Source organism: Copadichromis virginalis, linkage group LG5 (genome assembly GCF_057382275.1).
Source record: "Copadichromis virginalis isolate Kocher_CV1m ecotype Utaka linkage group LG5, C_Virginalis_male_GT1.1, whole genome shotgun sequence".
NCBI classification, from domain to species: domain Eukaryota; kingdom Metazoa; phylum Chordata; class Actinopteri; order Cichliformes; family Cichlidae; genus Copadichromis; species Copadichromis virginalis.
In genome coordinates this window covers 1,862,493-1,883,457 of record NC_140622.1, presented here as the reverse complement: position 1 = coordinate 1,883,457, position 20,965 = coordinate 1,862,493, and the positions used below count along the sequence as shown (strand labels likewise).

General features: G+C 46.3%; 2 protein-coding genes across 4 annotated transcripts; both read left to right on the top strand.

Moving 5' to 3' along the window:
- Window positions 1-83: 83 nt before the first annotated feature.
- zc3h11a (zinc finger CCCH-type containing 11A) lies at window positions 84-14,986 on the top strand. 2 transcript variants are annotated; one of them, XM_085455547.1, is made up of 17 exons: window positions 84-199; window positions 1,370-1,442; window positions 3,755-3,879; window positions 3,967-4,086; window positions 4,464-4,587; window positions 7,408-7,572; window positions 7,656-7,721; window positions 7,825-7,998; window positions 8,135-8,194; window positions 8,282-8,380; window positions 8,468-8,530; window positions 8,620-9,132; window positions 9,851-9,906; window positions 9,989-10,484; window positions 11,509-11,669; window positions 11,801-11,985; window positions 13,892-14,986. In XM_085455547.1, exons 3-17 carry the CDS (start codon window positions 3,826-3,828, stop codon window positions 14,109-14,111), a joined length of 2,556 nt encoding a protein of 851 aa, XP_085311673.1. In that variant the 5' UTR covers window positions 84-199; window positions 1,370-1,442; window positions 3,755-3,825; the 3' UTR covers window positions 14,112-14,986. The 2 variants fall into 2 exon arrangements, with proteins under 2 accessions (XP_085311673.1, XP_085311672.1); XM_085455546.1 differs by having other exon boundaries at window positions 84-516.
- Window positions 14,987-15,857: 871 nt separating this feature from the next.
- LOC146708722 (uncharacterized) lies at window positions 15,858-18,827 on the top strand. Of its 2 annotated transcripts, none has more exons than XM_085455545.1 (2): window positions 15,858-16,197; window positions 17,868-18,827. In XM_085455545.1, the coding sequence occupies exons 1-2, from the start codon at window positions 16,011-16,013 to the stop codon at window positions 18,635-18,637; spliced, it is 957 nt and encodes a 318-aa protein (XP_085311671.1). In that variant the 5' UTR covers window positions 15,858-16,010; the 3' UTR covers window positions 18,638-18,827. The 2 variants fall into 2 exon arrangements, with proteins under 2 accessions (XP_085311671.1, XP_085311670.1); XM_085455544.1 differs by having other exon boundaries at window positions 15,858-16,227.
- Window positions 18,828-20,965: the final 2,138 nt, after the last annotated feature.

Genomic DNA, 20,965 nt, shown 5'->3' with positions numbered 1-20,965 from the left:
TGCACAATGAAATGTAATTTTCGAATGTCCGATCTTTCCTTGCGACTTGAACACAGCACGCAGCCCCCCTCCTCGTATTTGTATTCCACCGTCGCCATTTTGCTTGAGTCAGAGAGCAGTTCTGGTTTTCTTCGAGCGGGTTCGGGTTTTTCTTGCTATATTCTACAAGTTTTCAAATATCTTTTTAAATTTTAAACTGGTAATTGAACACTACATACACTGTTTACATCATATGTATGCAGTTACATTGAAACGTTACAACACGGACGTGAATACCACGGTAATAAACGGCCGTGTGAACGCTTAGCTAACGATAAGGTCGCTAACCGTCCAAGGTTTCGGTAGGCCTCTGTTATGTACACGAGCTAAAAAGTGCTCATCTATTAATCATAATAATTTAAGAGTTCACATTTTTAAACTAGACACTAGTTAGCCAGGTTAGCTATAAAGGCAAGGCATTTTCCGACTGGGAGTCACGTAGTTCATTAGCTTTGAGACACTTTTTGTAATTCAACAGTAAGTATGTGAATGTTTTCTTGGCTGTCTTGGTCTTTAAATTGATCTTTTCCTCGAGTTTGAGATTCGTTATTGTTATCTGAGTGTTTCGGTTTAATTGCTGTTTGTGTCCTAATTAAGATGACGACGATCATTAAGGCCGGTTGTCACTGGCAGGCTGAGGCTTGCGTGTGTAGAGTGAAGCCTCCCAAAAACGACACTTGTAGATTTTCCTGCATGAGACACTTGAAGTGTAAAAGTATGTGCGTGTGTCCGAGCACACTTGTTTCATGTTGCTGTGTGGAGTGTTTGTCCTGTTTGTCTTTCAATAACCACCTTTCAGTTCCCCGGGGAGTGTTTCTGATGTATTTGTAGGTTTAAACCCGTCCTCTTGGCCCTCTTTGGGGATCCCTGGATCCGGATAATTTGCCCCCAGTTGATTGGCAGAAGAATTTTTTTTTCTCCAGCATTTGGTAACCAAGACATGAAAGTCCTGCACGGTTTTCCTCCCAACCTCCAGCATTCAAATGTCACAAAATGTGTAAATGCCAACAAGCCCAAGAAGAAGCTGAGGATTTTCCCGCCAACCACGCCACCTTTCTCAACTTTTTCCCCACATCGCTTAGAGTTTCTTCTATTTTTTCTTGTTCATGCTGTTTATGTCCCCCTACTTATTTATTTCAGTAGCCACCAAATAGTATCAATGATGGTTTACAAGCAATGCCCAAAGGACTTGATTGCATCAGCATCAGTATTGTTTAGCGGTTTGGCAGAGATCAGGATGTCTCAGAAATGGGAAGTCGTAGGAAGACTAATGTCTTTGGGAGACCCACCCCACTTTTCCTCTTATCTCATGGATCAAGTGTTCCTTCAGGATTTCCTTACTACTGTGGAGACTCCGTACCAGCTGTGCACTCAGGAGGCAGACCACTTCTCTACTACCTCAGGTAAATGAGCAGCAGTGCATCTCCCACGAGTACAGGTCAGCTTTACAGATTACTCTCACTGCACTATTGTTGCCTTTTCTACAAATTCGTCAAGTTGTTTAAGTTTTCTTGTTGTTTGACTTGGAATCTAGTTGGTGATGTACAGATTCAGAACTTTTACAAACTGGTCAAATATCTTTGACCCTAAGTATCTTTATTTGGGTTTTTAGTGCTGCTAAACTTGGTGGTGGTCCTCGGTGACCTTAGCAGTGCTTAATTTAATTCATTTTTTTTGTACAAAGCGCCAAATCACTACAACAGTCACCTCAAGGCACTTTCTATTGTAAAGTAAAGAATACAATCATATGAGCGCTTTGGCAGAAGTGGGAAGGACAAACGTCCTTTAAACAGGAAGAAACCTCCAGCAGAACCAGGCTGAGGGAGGGGCTGACAACGACCCTCTGTGGAGGTGCTGGGTGCACGTCGGGGGTTGGTGCTTTATAAATGAAACGAACTGAATTAAAAATTGAGTGAAGAAGAAACAGTCATCGTGTCATGGGGAGCACCCAGCAGCACAACTAGGGGAGGATCCAGGGTCACCTGGTCCAGCCCGAACTATTTTGAATTCTGGATTTAACAGGAAGCCAAAACAGGAGAAATCTGCTCTCTCTTTCTAGTCCCTGTCAGGACTCTTGCTGCAGCATTTTGGATTAGCTGAAGGCTTTTCAGGGAGTTTTTAGGACTTCCTGATAATAATGAATTACAGTCGTCCAGCCTGGAAGTAATAAATGCATGAACTAGTTTTTCAGCGTCACTCTGAGACAGGATATTTCTAACTTTAGAGATGTTGCACAAATGGAAGAAAGCAGTCTTACATATGTGTTGAATACATACACGGGGACATATTGTGGTTATTGTCGTGCACCAGGAGGATCCCAGGACCCACTGCAGCAGCGTAGGGCACCAGTGGTGGACCTGGAGGTCATGGCAAACCACAAGCCTCAGGCCACCCTCCTCAGTCCGTTTCTGATTGTTTGATCAGAGACCTTCACATCAGCGGCCTGCTGGAGGTCATTTTGTAGCTCTGGCTGTACTCAGACTACTGCTGCAGCTGTCGATTGTTTTAGTAATCGATTATTCAATCGAGTATTCGGATACAATTACAGTGCTGGCTGCGGTGAAGAAATGCCAGCATATCAGTATTCTGAGGTTCGCCCTGCGCTTTGATGCAACGTTTTTGAGCTGCTGAGAACAGGACGGTATGATGGTGTAGAATTAATTGAATAGTAATTGATTGTCCAGCCTAACGACCCTCAGGTCAGAGAGTTTCACTACTATTGATGCAGGACCAGCGCTGCTGTTTGGTCCTCACGGTGTGTGCGCTTCCACATTAAACTATGCCATTGTCATCACTGCTGCTGTTGTGTATCAGTGTGTGGAGCCTTTTCATCCACAGCTGCTCCTGAAACGCTCACACATTGGCTCATACACAGCTCTGTGCTAAACAAAGTATCCAAGTAATGTCTGTTTTTGTTTTGTTTGTTTACAAAAACCAAAGCATTTGTAGACATTTGGGCGATGCAGCATCCCTGTGTGGTTCCTGGTACACACTGACACTGAGTGTTTAAATATTCCCTTGTAGGGCTGTGCGATATGACCAAAGTCTCATATCCTGATATCAGACATCCATCGTCCGGTAACGATATAAATCACAAACATGTAACATTTTCTGTAAAGGCTGTGAATCTCGGGCAGCTCGACCTGCGTGAAGTGTTTCCAGCTGTGCGTCGTGTAGCTGAGTCGAGTGTTTTAACGATGCATGAAACGACACATGTTTAGACACAAGTTGTAACGGCGCCGTTTTCTTTCAAAGTTTGAGTCTGAGCTTTATTTTTAGCACCTGGCGTCTTTTTTACTTCTCATCCGTAAACTCTCTGCATCTTTTATGTGATTCAGTTTATTTTGAAAAGTCTCAACAGGATCTTGAGCTTTATTGTGAAAGGTTTATGTGGAACATAAACAAGCGGAGACGCGATAGTTTTACTGTCGTTGTTGCTAACAACAACACATAAAAACAGGCGCTTGTCGTCCGTAGTGTGGTTGTATTAAATCTAAGACAGAGAGACCTTTAATAAAGCCGCTACAGTGACCATCAGAACATGAAAACAGCTGGAAACAGTTTATTTTGCAACAGCACCAAACAAACGATAGCGTAAATGAAACGATAGATGTCGTTCTATCAAACAGCCCTATTCCCTTGAAAAGCATCCAGAGTGTACCAGAGGTGCTGGCTTGGTTTGAGATGTGATGTCTGGTTTGCTCTGTGTTGTCAGGGAGGTTCCTGTCGGCCCATAAGAGATCCAGCTGCTGGGTTTAGAGGTCGTTCCTGTACTACAGCTTTACTATGACCAGCCATGGAGACGACTGCTACTTCTTTTACTATTCTACCTGCAGCAAAGTAAACAAGCCTGCTACATGCACACATTGGGCTAGAAAGTGTTGGTGACCAGAAAGAAGAGTCCAAGCTTACTGTTTGTCTGTGCAGGGAGACAGTTGTCCGTTCAGACACTGCGAGGCAGCTATGGGCAACGAGACCACCTGCAGCCTCTGGCAGGAAGGACGCTGCTTTCGTGCTGTCTGCAAGTTTCGCCACATGAAAATAACGGTAAGCAAAATGTAAATGGAGGAAAGCTGAAGTCCTCTCCTTCAGGCTTTGCCCAGTCAAGGCTGTGTGTGTCTTGAATGGCCATTAATGAAGAGTAAAAAAGCCTCCCTGTAAACCAGGATCTCCACTCCTGACTCCTTCTGTCAGATTTGAAGTGCTGTTCAGAAACACGAGGCTGGTTAAAACGGTGGCACGTTCCCTCTCATTCAGATCTTAGCTACATAGTCCAGAGTGGTGTCATTAGGAGGAGCCATTCATGACAAGAGGGAGGCTCTGAGCCTCCTCTGAGAGTGAGGAGCGTTTCTCCTCATGCATGTTGTTTCACGACAGATGGACACCACAGAATGTTTACATGTTAATGTTCTTCATCAAAACAGAAAAATCGAAAGGAGATCTCGTGTTACTGGGAGAAGCAGCCGGCAGGCTGCCAGAAGCCACACTGTGCCTTCTACCATGAAAAGCCTCGCTACATAGAAGGCGTCTTTGTCCAGCCTGATAAAAGTGAGTTCAAACACACACATTTTACATCCACTACAGCAAGATGCTGGCCCAAAGTATTTATCACCATATACATTTGAAAATGTGCCATAACGATATAACTGACACGAGACAAAATGCTTTACAACTCCACAACTTTGTTAGTGCAAAAACCCATCAATGTATTTCCACTTAAACAAGCAGCTGTTTTTTTTTTAAGTAAAAATATAAACATGTAACAGTGCAAATGCAAACTCCTCGCTGACAGTTTAACCAAAAGGCATTTCCAGTGGAAACTGGCCGACACATCCTCAGCATAACCATGTATAACATCCACAAACTTAAAGAGAGGTCATACACACACAACACGGTAACATTATGTTGAAGCACAGCACGTATCACTCCGCGAGGCTCCGCCTACGATAGCCATAACGCTCCGACAATCCATCAAGCGGTGCGGCTTCGTAGCTTAGCAAAGTCGCACTGAAACATTTGACAGATTTTCGAGCGCCGTGCACATAAAATCGTTTCGAGGTCAGTAACACAACCAGAGTTCATACATAAGGCACACGGGATTATAAGGAGCGCTGTCGACTTTCAGACAAATCAAAGGATGATTTTAAGTGTGCCGTATTTTCCAAACAACACGGTAATAACGACGGCCCGCTAGCATGCTCTACCAAAAATAGTGCTTTGTTGTGTATCTGACAGACGAAAGCTAAACCAGTTCCACACCAGTGAAGTTTAGGGCCGCCACAAACGATTATTGTGATAGCCGACTAATCAGATCATCATCCTTTGGACGTACAGGTACAGCTTATTGCACCAGCAGCATCTGCTCTCATATAACTATCATTAGCTTACAGCTTTAAGTGTTTAAGGTGCTAACTAAAAATAAAGACAAGATGACAGTTTAACTTTTAATGAAATTTGCAGATTGTTTCGGTGAAGTTTAATAAACTCCTTGCTATCTAAAATATAACAGGACACTGGAGTAAATTCTCCAGCATCTCACACTTCTGATAATCAGCTGTCTGCTTGACGTTTATTCAGTGTAAAAACTTTAATCTCAGCCAAACCGATTTACTCAGGAACAAATAAAATACTGAAAAACAATAACAAACAACAACATTGTTAAGTTATCTAAGTGACTTATATATCATGTTTAACCTGAGTAGTGAAAGACGGCGGGGGGTTTGAAAACGATCTGCCGGGAGTCCGGTGTTCTCACGGCTCTAGTTAGCCTAGCCCCCGGCTAGCTATCGAGCTAGTGGGTAACAGACGTCTCCGAAAACGTCGGAGCGCTTTTGAAAATATGCGGTGTCTTGATAAACTGAGCAGATATTTGAGGTTTACACAGCTACATTCTCACCTGAAAACATGTTAAACGTTTATTTTGTGATCCAGAAAGAATAATAAGAGTAACATTAAAACTAACTAGCTGCCGCCATTGTTGACAGCTGAGCTGGGCCGCAGCTGTGTCCCAAACGTCGGCTGCATCCTCCTGAGGCCGCATTTGAAGGCCGATTACGTCACAGCCAGACGACGAGGCTGTCCCAATTCGTCGACTCCTCTGAATGCAGCCGACAAATGCGTCCTTCATTTCCCCGAATTTGAAGGATGGGTCGGGTGTGTCCTTCGTGGCCCACCATATCCCAGAATTCATAGCGTGGCCCAGCCAAACTCCAGTTTCCAACAATGGCGGCCGCTGCTAAGTTTTAAAATTACTCTTACTAATGTTTCTGGGTCACAAAATAAACGTTTAACATATTTTCAGGCGAGAAAGTAGCTGTGTAAACATCAAATATCTGCTCGGTTTATCAAGATATCGCATATTTGCAAAAGTGCTTCGACGTGTTCGGAGACGTCTGTTACCCACCAGCTCGATAGCGAGCAGGGGGTTCAATGGTCACACAGCCGGCGAGAACAGCGGACTCCCGGCTTCGTCGTTTTCAGACCCCGCTCTTTCACTACTCAGGTTAAACATGCTATAAGTCACTCGGAGAACTTAAAAATGTAATTGTTTGCCTTTTTTCTCTGTTTTATTTGTTCCTGAGTCAATCATTTGGCTGAGATCAAAGTTATTAGATTATTAGATAAAATAAAACTTTATTAATCCCCTGGGTGGGTTCCTCCTTGGTTTTCACACAGCTGACTAAACGTCAAACAGAAAACTGATTAAACAGTGTGTGAGACAGTCGAGAGTTTACTCCAGTGTCCGGTTAGATTTTAGACAGCAAGGAGCAGACGGCGAGTTTATTAAACTCCTCCGAGACAGCGGCGACGCTAATCTGAAGGCTGGACCGTCACATTTCACAGCCTCGCACTTCCGGCCTTCTCGGTCTTTGAAGGACCCGGCCCACGTAGACCGCAAAGGCCGGGTCCTCAGGAGGATGCAGCCGACGTTTTGGGACACAGCTCGCGCTATGAATTCTGGGACACAGCTTCTTCTTCTTCGGGGTTTAACGGCAGCTGGCATCCTTGTACATGCAGTGCTGCCATCTTCTGTTTCAGTCCGTTATTACACTCTTAAATCCTGCTACTGATTCCTGCGTCCTTTGTGATCTTACAAAGCTTCAAACGACGCGTCGACTATTAAATCAGTCGTGATGATTTTGATAGTCGACTACTCGTAGCAGCCCTACTGAAGTTGCAGCGTTTTTACAAACCAGTTCTGGTTCATCCGTTTCACTCAACGATCCGCTTTCGCCCTTCTCATTCTCTGTCGCCGCCATGCTTTTACTGCCATGTGCGTATGAAAACAAAGGCACTGCACATGCGTGTTCTCGTAGCGTGTATGATATGGCCCAGCCCTACTAATGACCATGGCTGTTACCGTCCCAGACGCAAGGAAGGAGGAGGAACAGCACCACGAGGAACAGACTGTCCCGGCAGCCACAGTGAACCCTCAGCTCAGAAGTGTCAAGACTGATACGCAGGAGCCGGTGCCGAGCCCCACCCATCCACCAGTCGTGATTAATCCAGCAGACGATGATGAGGATGAGGACGGTGAGCTGAACCTGACTTTAGAAAACATGTATTTCTGCAATGAAGTTAATGTTTTTTTGATTCTCATCACGGATGTCTTTCAGACCAGTTCTCAGAAGAGGGAGAGGAGGGAAAGGGTGGCCCTTCGCCTAGAAAGCTGCCCAAATCAGGTGCAGCAGCAGAGAGACACAAGCTCACACCTGACATCGTATCTGGGTTTGTGAGTTAAGCATCTTAGCCTCCCACATCTCCTAAAACCTTTTGTCTTCACAGACGATTCCCTGAACTTTGGAGTGAGCACGTTGGAGGAGATCCGGCTAAGGAAAGCCCTTAAGGCCAGCATGAAGAGGGCCGGTTACCCCCTCCAGACTACCGAAACATCCACCAGTGTGGAGAAAGAAAACATCCAGACGTTATTTCGACCAGATGTATTTGACTCACGAGATGGTAAAAAGTGTAACAGCTGTGTTTTCCCAGTCTTCTGTGTAACGTTGGTGGCGCTCCTGTTTGCTGCTGCTGAGGCAGATCTACTTTAAACTTGAACTGTTCTGTGTTTTAACTCTCATCTCTCTGGTGTTTGTAGAGCCTGGGGGAGCCAGAGTTAGTGTGACTAAAAGACTTGGGAGAAAGATTAACAGCACTGGTAAACTTGCTCTCTTGCTGCAGTTGTCAGATACTATTGTGAGTAATAATGTAGAGATTAAAAGCTCATTGCTTGTCCTTGACATAGATCTAAGAAGTGCAGAAGATGTCCCCCTGAAAAGGAGTCTGGCTAAGCGTTTGGGTAGGGTGGTGGATGTGGACCAACCATTTCTGCCCCCTCACAAAGGTCAGTGCTGTAAGAGCTGCAGCTGTGGCCTCTGACTCGTTATGCTGCCATTCACACTGAAGCCTCGTCTGTCTTCTGTTTCTTCAGCTCTCAAACCTGTTAAGGAAAGACTTGGATTGCTTTGTGATCCCGTTGCAGCCAGTCAACCAGGTAAGCAGGCTGATATGAGCTACACTCACATCGATTGTGGAATAATATAAATCACAGCCATGCGCTAGAACGTGTTGTCATGGTTGCAGCTGAGAGCAGTGCGGTGTCACAGAAGGTTCCTGAGCTTATCCACATAAAGACTCTGGAGCAGATCAAACAGGAGAAGGCGGTCAGGTCCCAGCGCGACAACCAGAAAAGCACCAGAGCCACAGAAGCCACCGAGAGCAAAGCCAGCAGTGGAACAAAGCGAGCCATCGCCACGAACGACGCCTCCCTCTGCAATGTCAAAACATTTTCTGAGATTCTTCACGACAAGAAGAAAAGACAAGAGGAGGAGCTGGAACAGAAGCCCCGCCCTGAGGTCAATCACACAGCAGAGCGAGATCAGGGCAAGAGCCAGGAGGAGGCCCACACAGCTGGGCCTGAGGTCGCAAACGCGGGCCGGATTAGAGTAAAGACCCTGGAAGAAATCCGCATGGAGAAGGCAGCAAGGAGTCAGCTCGAGCAGGCAGTGGACGCTGAAAACAGGAAGAGGTCTAACGCTGAGGAGAGCGGTGCCAAGAAGCCCCGCCTGCTGCGCATTAAGAAGCTGGCCCCCCAAAGTAAGGCTGCTTTTTTGCATATTACATCTGTGCTATTACAGGAAGTGCATGCACATCTGTTACACTGTCTTTCTGATGGCCTTTGGTTTTGACTGGTCGGCACCACTTGGGGGGACATTTATATGAACTGTTGGTAAGACTGTGTAACACAGGCCGTGACAAAGGCCATAATTCCCCTGGGTGGGTGAATACATGTTCCATTGTTCATTCCTTCTATTGTGCGCGACTCCTTTGCTGTAAAATGGCTGGAAATGAGGCGAGATTAAGCCGCTCCATAACGGCGTTTTTATGCTTACGCGTGCCCCTGACGCATAGCGCCACATGCTGCAAACGAAGTATCATTTTCTCACACAACACACACGACCGAGCCATCACATCGTGTGCCCAAGCAAACCACACGTTCTCTAAAAGCCGATAGATCTCACAGAGTCCAAAGGGTCTGCAGGTTCACTGAACCAGCCACAGAAGACCACACACGTGTCCACAACTGATAAACATAACATCATAAATCAGACCTACCTTTGCTGTCGCGCCCATCTGAGACTGCAGCTGGTTTCCTCTTCACAATGCCTGTTTTCAGTTACAGACGTCTGATTGGACGAGGCTCATAGATTGTTTACACAGAGATTGTAGACCATATAGGAAAGTGTTGCTGGATTGTTTTGTTTTCTCCTAACGTGGTTTTGAAACACTAACATGAACCTTATGTTGAACTTAGCTAGCAGCATCGCCGCAGAGAAGAAGCCACACAGAAGTGCATCTCCTGAACCCCAGGTACTGTCTGCTTTCTGTTTTTCTTCAGTGTTGGTTTCTTTGTCATCGGGCTGTTGGCAGTGCTAATTTTCTCTCTTTGTAGACCAGTAACAATATCAAGGTGAAGACCTTTGAGGAGATCATGCGGGAGAAACGCCTTCGAAAGCAGGAAATGTTGGAACAAGGCAAAGTGGGAGAACCTGAAACGGAGCCTTCTCACAATCAGAATGCCAGCAGTACCGTCAAAAGGAAGGCTCCTTCATCACCGCGCTCCTCCTCCTCGCCTTCCTCCAAAACCCCATGTGCCGGTTCCACCGAAAGAGTTCCTGCTCACAAGCTGATTACTCTCAGGTCAACGGCTGCACCGCCTGGAAACGGTGTGGCCGCTCCTGAAACAACAGCTGCTGTTGTTACTGTGCAGAGCTCTTCACCACAGCAGGCTGGGACAAAGTCCAGCTCCAGGGTCGCTCCAGACAAGAAGACGCAGGTGTCCTCTGCACTGTCACCACTGGAGCAGCCTCGTGTGACAGGAGCCTCTACTGCCGAGGAAGCGATGGACACGAATCGGGAGTCCCCAGAGCACACTGCAGATACCAAAGGTACTGTATCACTCGTGCTGTCACTCATCTTTCTAAGCCAAGTGCACTCAAAGCACTTGATCTATGCGCAGGTGCTTCCTCTCACACATTCACACTCCGGTGGATGCATCAGAGAGCACCATGGGGTGAGCACCATGGGGTGAGCACCATGGGGTGAGCATCTTGCCCAAGGATACTTGGCTTGCAGCCTGGAGCAGGGATCGTTTTAATGGAGAGGGGCAGAATATCAACCAGGAATCCAGAAAAGAAAACGCATTACATAAAAGCTATACATTGGTATGGTGTAGTTAAACTGTACCATAATGGATTAACTCACACCCACAAAGTCCCCCTGAGTACTCCAGGAGAGTAGAGAAGCGCTGTGTAAGAATCAGTCCGTAACGTGTACACCATGCAGAGCAGGCTCGTGGTCACACCAACAGCAAGTCCTCTGTCATCAGTTTGACTCGCGGTGTTTGAAGGAGCAGCTCCGTTCTGTGGAGGTCTGCCAGGGAGCAGTGTGACTCCACTGCATGGAGTGGGCCGTGCATGGTAACATCTTGGACAGCAGCCTGCTTCCCTCTGCCAGAACACCTACGATCAGCCAGTGTTTGGTCCTTTATCTGTGGGAGGAACTGAAACTTCGAGTGGCCGAGCAAGAAAAACCCCTCCTGAGAATTTCTTAAACGCGGTGACCACCTAAAAGAAATGTCTTAGAGTTGTACCTGCCAACAAGGATTAAACACAAATTAGAAGCTGTTCATTTCTTTGTAAGTGAGCAAACATGCAAATTTAGCAGGGGGTCAAAAAGTCCTGTCCCTGCACTGTAAGCTGACCTTAAACGGACCCAACCAGGAGGTGCATGCTTAGTTTGAGCCAAACAGTTTCCCAGTGCTTGTAGTTTGTAGCGACACACTGGGGTTCGCTCTGATAGTTCTTGGAGTGTGAAAAGAAACAAAAGCATGTGACGTCTAACCAGAGTGACCAAACTATGGTGTGAGGCAGGAAAGTCTCTGCAGACTAAAGCATTACTTTGTACTTACAGAGAGACCGAAACTGAATGTGAAACCGTCTGTGATGAAGCCTGCAGTGCTGGTTAAGCCTGGCCAGAGGAGGCGGGGAGCACAACAGTCTGCTGTAGTTGCTGTTAAACCTCTAAACAGCCCCTCTGCACCGAAAGAGGAGCCACGAACCAGTGACAGACATGTAAGGGTGCATGTGTCCAGTGTGATGCACTTCATGTTTAATTTCTATTGTGATAATCCTGTACAGACGAATGCAGATGAAGGAGGAGGGACTAATTACTCGTGTGCTGTGAATTTGTTTTGCCTCGTCAGACTCTCCCATCCACCGGCGTGGATGCTGCATGGAGTCACTTCACCCAGCTGGAGTCTGCCTCCAGCTCTAGCCCAACAGGAGAGGAGCTTCAGACCGTCCCTGTCTTCACACAGAGTCTAGGCCCAGAGAGCAGTCTGCCCATCAGTGGTGCGACCACCAGAGAGTCCTGCACGGTGCCCCAAAGGTAAACGAGAGTCCAGACAGAAAAACAGATCAGCGTTAGTGTGCTGCTGCCCCCAGCTCAGTGCTCATTGGTTCCATTCAGTCTGGCTTTGGGGAAAGAACAATAAAAGTAGCAAGTGAGAGCAGAAAATAAGTATTTATGTTCGGTATGCACTTCATTACAAACACAGTCATTACTGTGGTAGAGACCGAACACAGTGCTGGAAACATTCCTCAGAGATGTTGGTCCACACTGATGTGGTGCTTTGCATTGTTGACTGCACATCAAATGTGCTATGTTGGATTGGGATCTAGTAACTATGGACGCCGTTTGACTACAGTACACTTACTATCAGGTTTGGGAAACCAGTCTGAGCTTGTTTGAGCTTTATGGTTGCTGCTGGGACCACCGTCACCTTCACCCTCCACACCTGCTCCAGCTCTTCTCTGAGCCCTTGGTACTTCTCCAGCTTCTCATGTTGCTGTCATTCGCTGCATCCATCCCTACGGCCGTCTTCCTCTGTTTGTCTACCACCACCATGTCCGTCTGTATCTGGAAGTCCCACAGGATCTTAGCTCGGTCATTCTCCGCCCTTGGGGGCGTCTCCCATGTTGACCTCAGGACTTCCAGCTAGGGCTGTTCGATGTAACGATATATATCTGATGACGATATAAAAACATCGTTTCATTTACGCTATCGTTTGTTTGGTGCTGTTGCAAAATAAACTGTTTCCAGCTGTTTTCATGTTCTGATGGTCACTGTAGCGGCTTTATTAAAGGTCTCTCTGTCTTAGATTTAATACAACCACACTACGGACGACAAGCGCCTGTTTTTATGTGTTGTTGTTAGCAACAACGACAGTAAAACCATCGTGTCTCCGCTTGTTTATGTTCCACATAAACCTTTCACAATAAAGCTCAAGATCCTGTTGAGACTTTTCAAAATAAACTGAATCACATAAAAGATGCAGAGAGTTTACGGATGAGAAGTAAAAAAGACGCCAGGTGCTAAAAATAAAGCTCAGACTCAAACTTTGAAAGAAAACGGCGCCGTTACAACTTGTGTCTAAACATGTGTCGTTTCATGCATCGTTAAAACACTCGACTCAGCTACACGACGCACAGCTGGAAACACTTCACGCAGGTCGAGCTGCCCGAGATTCACAGCCTTTACAGAAAATGTTACATGTTTGTGATTTATATCGTTACCGGACGATGGATGTCTGATATCGGGATATGAGACTTTGGTCATATCAGCCCTACTTCCAGCCCACACTCGGCACAGATGTTCCTGTACACTATGCCGGCCACTTGGTTATGGCGTTCCATGTATGCCCTGCCTGCTAGCGTCTTGCACCCTGCTGTTATGTGCTGGATTGTCTCAGGGGCATCTTTCCACAGCCTGGGGTCTTGCCTGGTGTGGTAGACCTCAGCCTCCATGGATCTGTGCTCAGAGCTTGTTCCTGTGCTGCCTTTCAGCCACTTCCTCTGTCTGCCGGTGGTACATAGCGTGCAGAGTCCTGTCCTTCCATCACTGTTCTTCTCCTCGCTCCTCTTCTTTCTTGGGTTTCTGCTCAGTGAGGTATTCACTAAGCGTGCGATGTGGTAGCCGTCTCCTGATGTACTCATGGATGTTTGTCTCATCCTGGGTAAAAATGATCCTATTTTTCAGTGCTCTCGTACTCAGTGCACCTTCAGTTGTAGTAGGAGCTTGGTACCTAATCTTGGGTTTTTGTCCAGTTGCTGCAAGCTCCATGGCAACCCCGTGAGCCACGGGTGTCAGCTGTACGTGTCTGACCTGTTGTTTTTGTAGTGGTTCCCTGAGATTTATTTGTGTCTCTGCTTTTGGTGAAGAGGTTCCTCTCTGAGAGCATGTCAGTTTTTCTCTGTTTGCGTGAAATGAAGTAACAAGGCTTTCTGTCGTTCAGCCCAGTACAGAAGACACCCTCTCAGCCCAGATCAAGGAGGCTCAGCACTGCAGCATCCCGGGCTGCCTCCAGCTCGAGCGCCGCTGCCTCCACCTCTGCCATGGATGACTTCGAGGAGCTGATCAATGAGTTTACTGACGACCACCTTGATGATGATGTGGACCCCAGTATCGGAGAGGACGACCTGCTGCAAGAGCTTTCTGAAATGATTGACAGCTGAGAGGACGCAGTCAGCAGTCGGCCCTGTGTCTCTCTGGGCGGTGGGACTTAGCTCCATGGTAGATGTTGGGCTATTTAGATGTATTTCGTTCTTAAAATAACTTTTTAACCTATGAGTCCATATGTTGCTCTTTACATTTTCATCATCTTCTCTCAAAGACAGTCTTCTATAATTTGCTCTTCAGGTGAATATTTGATGATGGAGGAATTACTCTGCAGGGCCTCAGTCCTCTTCATCATGTGTGTTTATGATCCCACTCCAACAAAAGCTGTTGTGTTAGAGATGTGCTTACCACGATCCCAGGTTTGTGTGGATGCTGTTCATTTAGAGAGAAGTTGTATCTGTATACTGTGTATGCAACAGAACTATGTGTTTGTTGTTCTGTGAGTGGACGAGCCTGTTCACACATCGTGACAGTGATGGAATAGATCCGTTTGATTTCAGCGAGGACTGTCACAGAACCTACGATGATCACCGTTTAAAGTAATTTATTGGAAAGGCGTGTGTGCAGTCATTCACATGTGATCGAGTCTATCCCGTGACTGTACTCACTTTATATGTTTTATTAATGTGTGTTTCTTTCATCACTTACGTTTAGTAATGGACGTCCTTTTAACCTAGAGCAGGTGGTGTCAGTGTGTAAGAACTCTTTGTTATTTATGAACAGCTCAGGGACTGTTTCACATGTTTCTATGTTCTTTATACAATGAAAAAAAGGGGGAGGGGCTTTGATTTTAGCAGTACTGCCTAGAGATGATTTTTTTTGTTTGGTCTGTTAGTAGATCAGCTTACTTTGTCTCTGTCCTGACCCTCACACAGGCTGACTATTCAGAGTGACTTGTACATTTGTGTAAATAAAAATTATTTTAAATTAATTTGAATTCTTGTTTATTATTTACTTTTCATTTACACACACACACACACACACACACACACACACACACACACACACACACGTGTGTGTGTGTGTATATGTATGTATGTATACATACATATACACACACACACACGTGTGTGTGTGTATATGTATGTATACATACATACATATACACACACACGTGTGTGTGTGTGTATATGTATGTATACATATATATGTATGTATGTATGTATGTATGTATACATACGAGTCTGACTTTGACACTTAAAAAAGGCGTCAAAGTCAGACTCTGGTTGATCATTGGCCAGCTTCAGAAGGCAGACCAGAAATTTTAATAAAGATTTTACAAACAACCTACAGAATAAATATGATGGCATTGATAAATTCATATGGATACCAGCATGTTATGGTGTTATTGGCAATGAGGTGGCAGATAGAATTGTAAAGCAGGCTGTTAAGAGAGATCAAGAGGTTTTAAATATCAGTGCTAGCAAAGCTAAAATGAAGAGCATTGTAAAAGAGAAAATGATAGCAAAAGTGGTGGAAGGAGGAGAGGACAGGGAGATGGTTTTATTCTATTCAAAGAGAAACAGGGAGGACCAGGAGAGAGGAGACAATCATATCTCAATTCAGATTTGTAGAAAAAAAGATTAAGCTAGATAGAAAGGATTTATTGCAAAGGAACTCCAGATGTGAAAGTTTTATGGCTTTATTTCAGTTCCTAAGACTAATTTGTATGCAGAGACATGACGATATAGTAGTATTTTTTTGATCATTCATTTTTGATTATTTGGTATGAGCGAATTCTGGTCCACCCTCCAAGCCAGTTGGTGGCGGTAGTGCACCGCATTGTTGTTTGCCAACCGCCAAAAACACGTCGAAGAAGAAGAAGGCGAAGCGGAAGTGACGCCACCAGGCAGCAGGTGGCGTCACACAGCTCGCAGAAGCCGGTGTATCTTAGCTTCCGTCGGAGAGGATGTAAACAGAAGGACACCGAGTCTTGAGAGAAAGCGGTTGAAAACATGACCAAGCTGGAGCTCCTCAACGTGTTTCTGAACGACAGGCTCACGGCGGCGGCCGAAGACATTTTTCGCGCCGTAAAAGACACGGTGGTGGAGTACCAGAGTGAAATCCTGCGCTCCAAGGAGGAGAACGAGCGACTCAAACGGCTCCTGAATGTGGCCGTCCAGCGGCTACTGCTGCAGTCAGGTGAAGAGCATCGGCTCACGGCGCTCACTGGTAAAAACCAGCGCAAGTGTCCCAGCGGTAGCTCCCACATAGAGCTATGTGGGAGCTACCGCTGCTACCCACAGGTGTGCTAGCACAGACACACGAAGTCAGTTTGCTCTTTGGAAACAACACTGTTGGTAGTTTAACCTGTAAAAATCAGCTAAACCCAGGCTGATGACTACAAACATGACGTCAGAGAGTTTCCTGAGGAGCCAGTTTCAAACAGCCAGACACGTGATCGCTAACCGTCGCTGTTTTCGCTAGTCAGTACCAGACGTACTAGTCGTTTAACCTGGTTGTTAAGATTTTAACTGATGCCCAGTGCCGGTGTCGTAGGGAGGGTAGGTATCCCCGACAGAACTGGTTTCCCCTGCGTCGGGAGCGCGCACTGGGTAGGGAGAGCGGGTCCAGTTGACTCCGCCTCCTTTCTAACCACCTTGACGTGGAAACAGTGACGTTTGACTTTAGTGAAAGATGAGTGTCGGTACAGTAGCGACCAGTGTGTGGACGGGATTATTTCAACAAACCGAGGACGTTGTGTGTAACGAGACCATAGTCACGTCTGTGTGAACTCGACTCACGTCAATTAATAATACTGCGTTCACAATTTTTACTCTGGTTGTTGCAGATCGCAAAAGGTTTGTGTGCTGGAAACCAAAACACCCACGTTCAGTTTGTCCCTGTGAAACACGTTTCTGTAGATAGACCTCCAGACACCAGGGAGACACACTCTAACTGCACAATCTGTGTGTGTCCAGTCAACATGTGTAGGGTGTATCTGTTAGACACCCTTACACTGACCCTTACACTGACCCTTACACTGACCCCAACTGTATATCAGTCGAAAGAAATTTCTGTTTATAGCAGCATCCATCGCCTCAGAGTGTAAGAGTGTGTGTCTTTGCACTACGCTATATTATTCATCAGCATTAATCCCAGTACTGTGCTTTGCTGTGATAAATGACTTGAGGCTGTGAAACACTCAGGGTCACACATCCATTAGTTTATTAGAGCCAGCTCGGCTTGGATAGCTTCCCCCCTTTAAAACAAGACCGTGTTTATATTTACTTATTAAAGTTCAATAAGGGCAGATCACTTGGAAGAACTGAACATGATTCACTGAGATAGAGAAATGAATGATTAGACTCTGATCACGATCATGGCAGATAGGATGTAGGACAGGATGCAGTGGTAGTGAAGATGAAGAATGAGGCTGACGAGGAGGGTTGTCTGAATGGCAGAGAGCACAGATTTAAAGCATGCAAAGCGGAGGCTGATTGGCTCAAAGAATGCGGGCGAGAAGATGATTGGACTAGAGCAAGAGTATCGAGCGTGGGTAGTGATGCAAAGAACAGGAGAAGCAGAGCGAAGCAGGTAGATGAGTGTTTCCAGGTGCTCCTCAGTGATGCCGAAGGTGACACATTTGGTGTGATGATCTGAAACGTGACGCGTGTTTAAAGAAAATGAGGAAGGAGGCAAATACAGCATTAAAGTGCTTTTACTTACAGTCAGTGTTCAACGTGTTTCCAGCTTCAGCCATCTTCACATGTGCAGATTTGTGCGTCCACTACAGCACCACTGTGAATCGTAGTGTTCACTGACCGTGCATAAATCCACCCAGCATGACTGTGATGTCTGTCACCTTTCAGAACCCCACTCTCAGGCCCAGGAAGACGGTCAGCTCTGTGCGTCTGAGTGTGGAAGGAGTGCAGGGTCACACGTCAAAGATGAACAAAGAAACGCTCAAAGTCACTGCTCGCACCAGGTAAGCAACTCTGAGGAAGGAAACTGCAGGAGCGTTGAGCCGCTGAGGTTAAATGCTCCACCTGCCCAAACCGCCTCGCTGCCTCCGCTTACATCCCCAGAGGTGAAGACGGAGACGGACGGGGAGGACAGCAGGAAGCAGCAGTGCTGTAACAGCCTGCCAGCGGCCGCTAACGCAGCTCAGAGTGATTCTCGTGCCACCGCTGCAAAGACACACAGGACTGTGAGAAATGAGCAGCAGGTGAAGGGGCTGCTGCGCTCAAACGGAAAGCAAAGTGCTCACATACTGCAGATTAAAAATGTAAAGTCTCTGAAGGCGTCGTCATCGCGGCCCCATCATCCGAGCCAGAGCATCCAGAGGTGGCACAGCTGCAATGAGTGCGGGAAGGGCTTCAACTTTGCCTGCCAGCTGGAGGTCCACATGCGCTGGCACACCAAAGAGAAGCCATACAGCTGTGCGGTGTGCCGGAAGAGCTTCACCACCGTGAGCATGTTGAAGAGGCACCACCGCATCCACACCGGAGAGAAGCCTTTCCGCTGCCACGTCTGCGGGAAATGCTTCAACCAGTCAGCTCATCTTAACACCCACTTCAGGCTTCACACCAGAGAGAGGGCCGGCTGGAGCCGAGCGCCACACTGCAAGTTGTCCCAGTAGGAACCCGCTTCATGTGTAAACACCAAGAACTGTTTCTTCTAGTGGTGTACAGTGGTGGTGTGTGCTTGTGTCTTGTTGTGCAATAAACATGACAACTGCAGATGCGGTGACGTGTGCTGGTGTTAATGAGTGTAGTTGTAGCTACGCAGACAGGCGAGGCTGGACATTAAAGATGGGAGAGTAAACCATGTCTCCTTTGTCTTCTCTTTCAATGCTGCACTTTTGTATCTTTGTATTATTGTGAGAATTAGCCGTGCTGTTTCTAAGGCCACAGACCGTTCCTGAACATGGTTCATAATGCTTTGTTTCCTTCTCTGCACTGTCTGTGGAAGGCTCAGTGTGGCAATCTGAGAACATGACATCCTACTCAGTCCACGAGGGCCGGTGTCCCTGCAGGCTTTGTGTCCTCCAACCAACACAGCTGATTTAAATGGCTACAGTAGCTCCTCAACGGCTGTGTCCCAATTCAGGGTCTGCACGCTTGAAGTACGCGCACTACGTACGGTGCGTACTAGGAAGTACGAGAAGTGCGGAAGTGAGAGGCTTGTGAAATGGGACGGTCTAGCCTCCGTCGCGCTGTTCAGGTTGCCTAGCAACCTTAATACTAACCGTGAGAAATGTTATATTCAGCTTTGTTTGACAGAAATGAAGGAGAAAAATGTCTTGTTGTTCATTCATTTTTATCATGACATCACTTTGATTAGTTGAGTATGGTGCAGTGGACACATGTGTGACTGCTGTGATTAAAGCATCTTTCTTTCAGCTTAACGAGTGAACCGTCAGCTCGTTCAAACACACGTTAAAGTCCGTTTGGCTCGACACCACCGAACAGAGGCAGCAATATAACACAGCTCACATTAACAGTGCAGTGAATCCTGCTTGTGTCGTGATATTCAGGACTGCAAACCGAGCAGCATCACTGACTTTCAGCTTGTTGTGTTTGTGGATATATGACTGACTTTAATTATCCATAAATCATCACATTCTCTGTCAGATTAAGGTCGACTATTGAACGGCGTATATTTAAAAGTAAAGGCTTTAAAACCAAGTTAGTACAAACGTCACTAATGTCACATGACTTTGCTGACATGTGACCAACAGTAATGTTTAATGTTCTTCATTATTAAACATTCGCACATAAATAAGTGACGTTGTTAAATTATAATATTATTTTATGCCATGTTATGCCCCTAACTAAAGATTGTGAATTATTATGTAGTTTTAGTTTGCATTATGCTCCTGAATTAGAAGAAGCTGATAACTATTGCATTAATTAAACTGATTTGCATTACATTAGACTGCTGATTTATTGTGGATGAATGATATTGTTTTATGATGCATAATACTGCTGCAGAAAGTCATCGCCTTATTTGTCTGATTAGAAGAGAACAGAGCATGCTGGAGTTTTCTGCCCCATCTCAGCAGGAGCAGATAAACGGGGAGCCAAGGTCGTAGCTTAGGCGCCGTGTGAGAGAAAGCATGTGAATGTTTAGGCTTTTATGATAAGGTGGAGGCACCAGAGAGAGTTTGATCAATGCTCCACCATTTTGAGATCTGATGCTGTCTGCGTACGGTGTCCATCTCCCACACGTGTGACTATTAAATGGTAAATGGCCTGCATTTGTATAGCGCTTTTCTAGTCCATAGGACCCCAAAGCGCTTTACACTACATTCAGTCATCCACCCATCCACACACACATTCACACACTGGTGATGGCAGCTACATTGTAGCCACAGCTGCCCTGGGGCGCACTGACAGAGGTGTGACTATTAAAATCATGGTTTGACTCAACCCGGCCGGACCAGTGTTGTTACCGGTATTGTGGTTTTTCCTCTTGTCTCCATCCCCAATTTTTGAACTCGTAACAACGTCATATTCAGTACTTCTTTCTGACAGTTCACTCTTCGGCCGCTCCCTTCTGCCGTATTTTGCCGCAAAATTATCCACACCCACCGCCGCACTATGAATTGTGGGATATATGGGACCACGAAGCGTGCACCGGACCACGCTTGATATTTGGGGAAACCGAGGCGTATTTGAAGTACACTTCGAATTGGGACAGCCGTCGTCGCGTGGCGGTGACGTAACCGCACTTAAAATGTGTGCTTCAAGCGTGCGGTCTCTGAATTGGGACACAGCCAACATGTCCTGCAGTTGCCCAGAGGCCTGGTAATGAACTAATCATGTGATTCAGGTGTGTTGACCCAAGGTGAGATCTAAAACCTGCAGGACACCGGCCCTCGTGGACTGAGAGTGCCCACCCCTGTCCTACTGGAACACGCACACCTCACCACCAGTCCAATCATTACTTTCAACACTGTCATTAA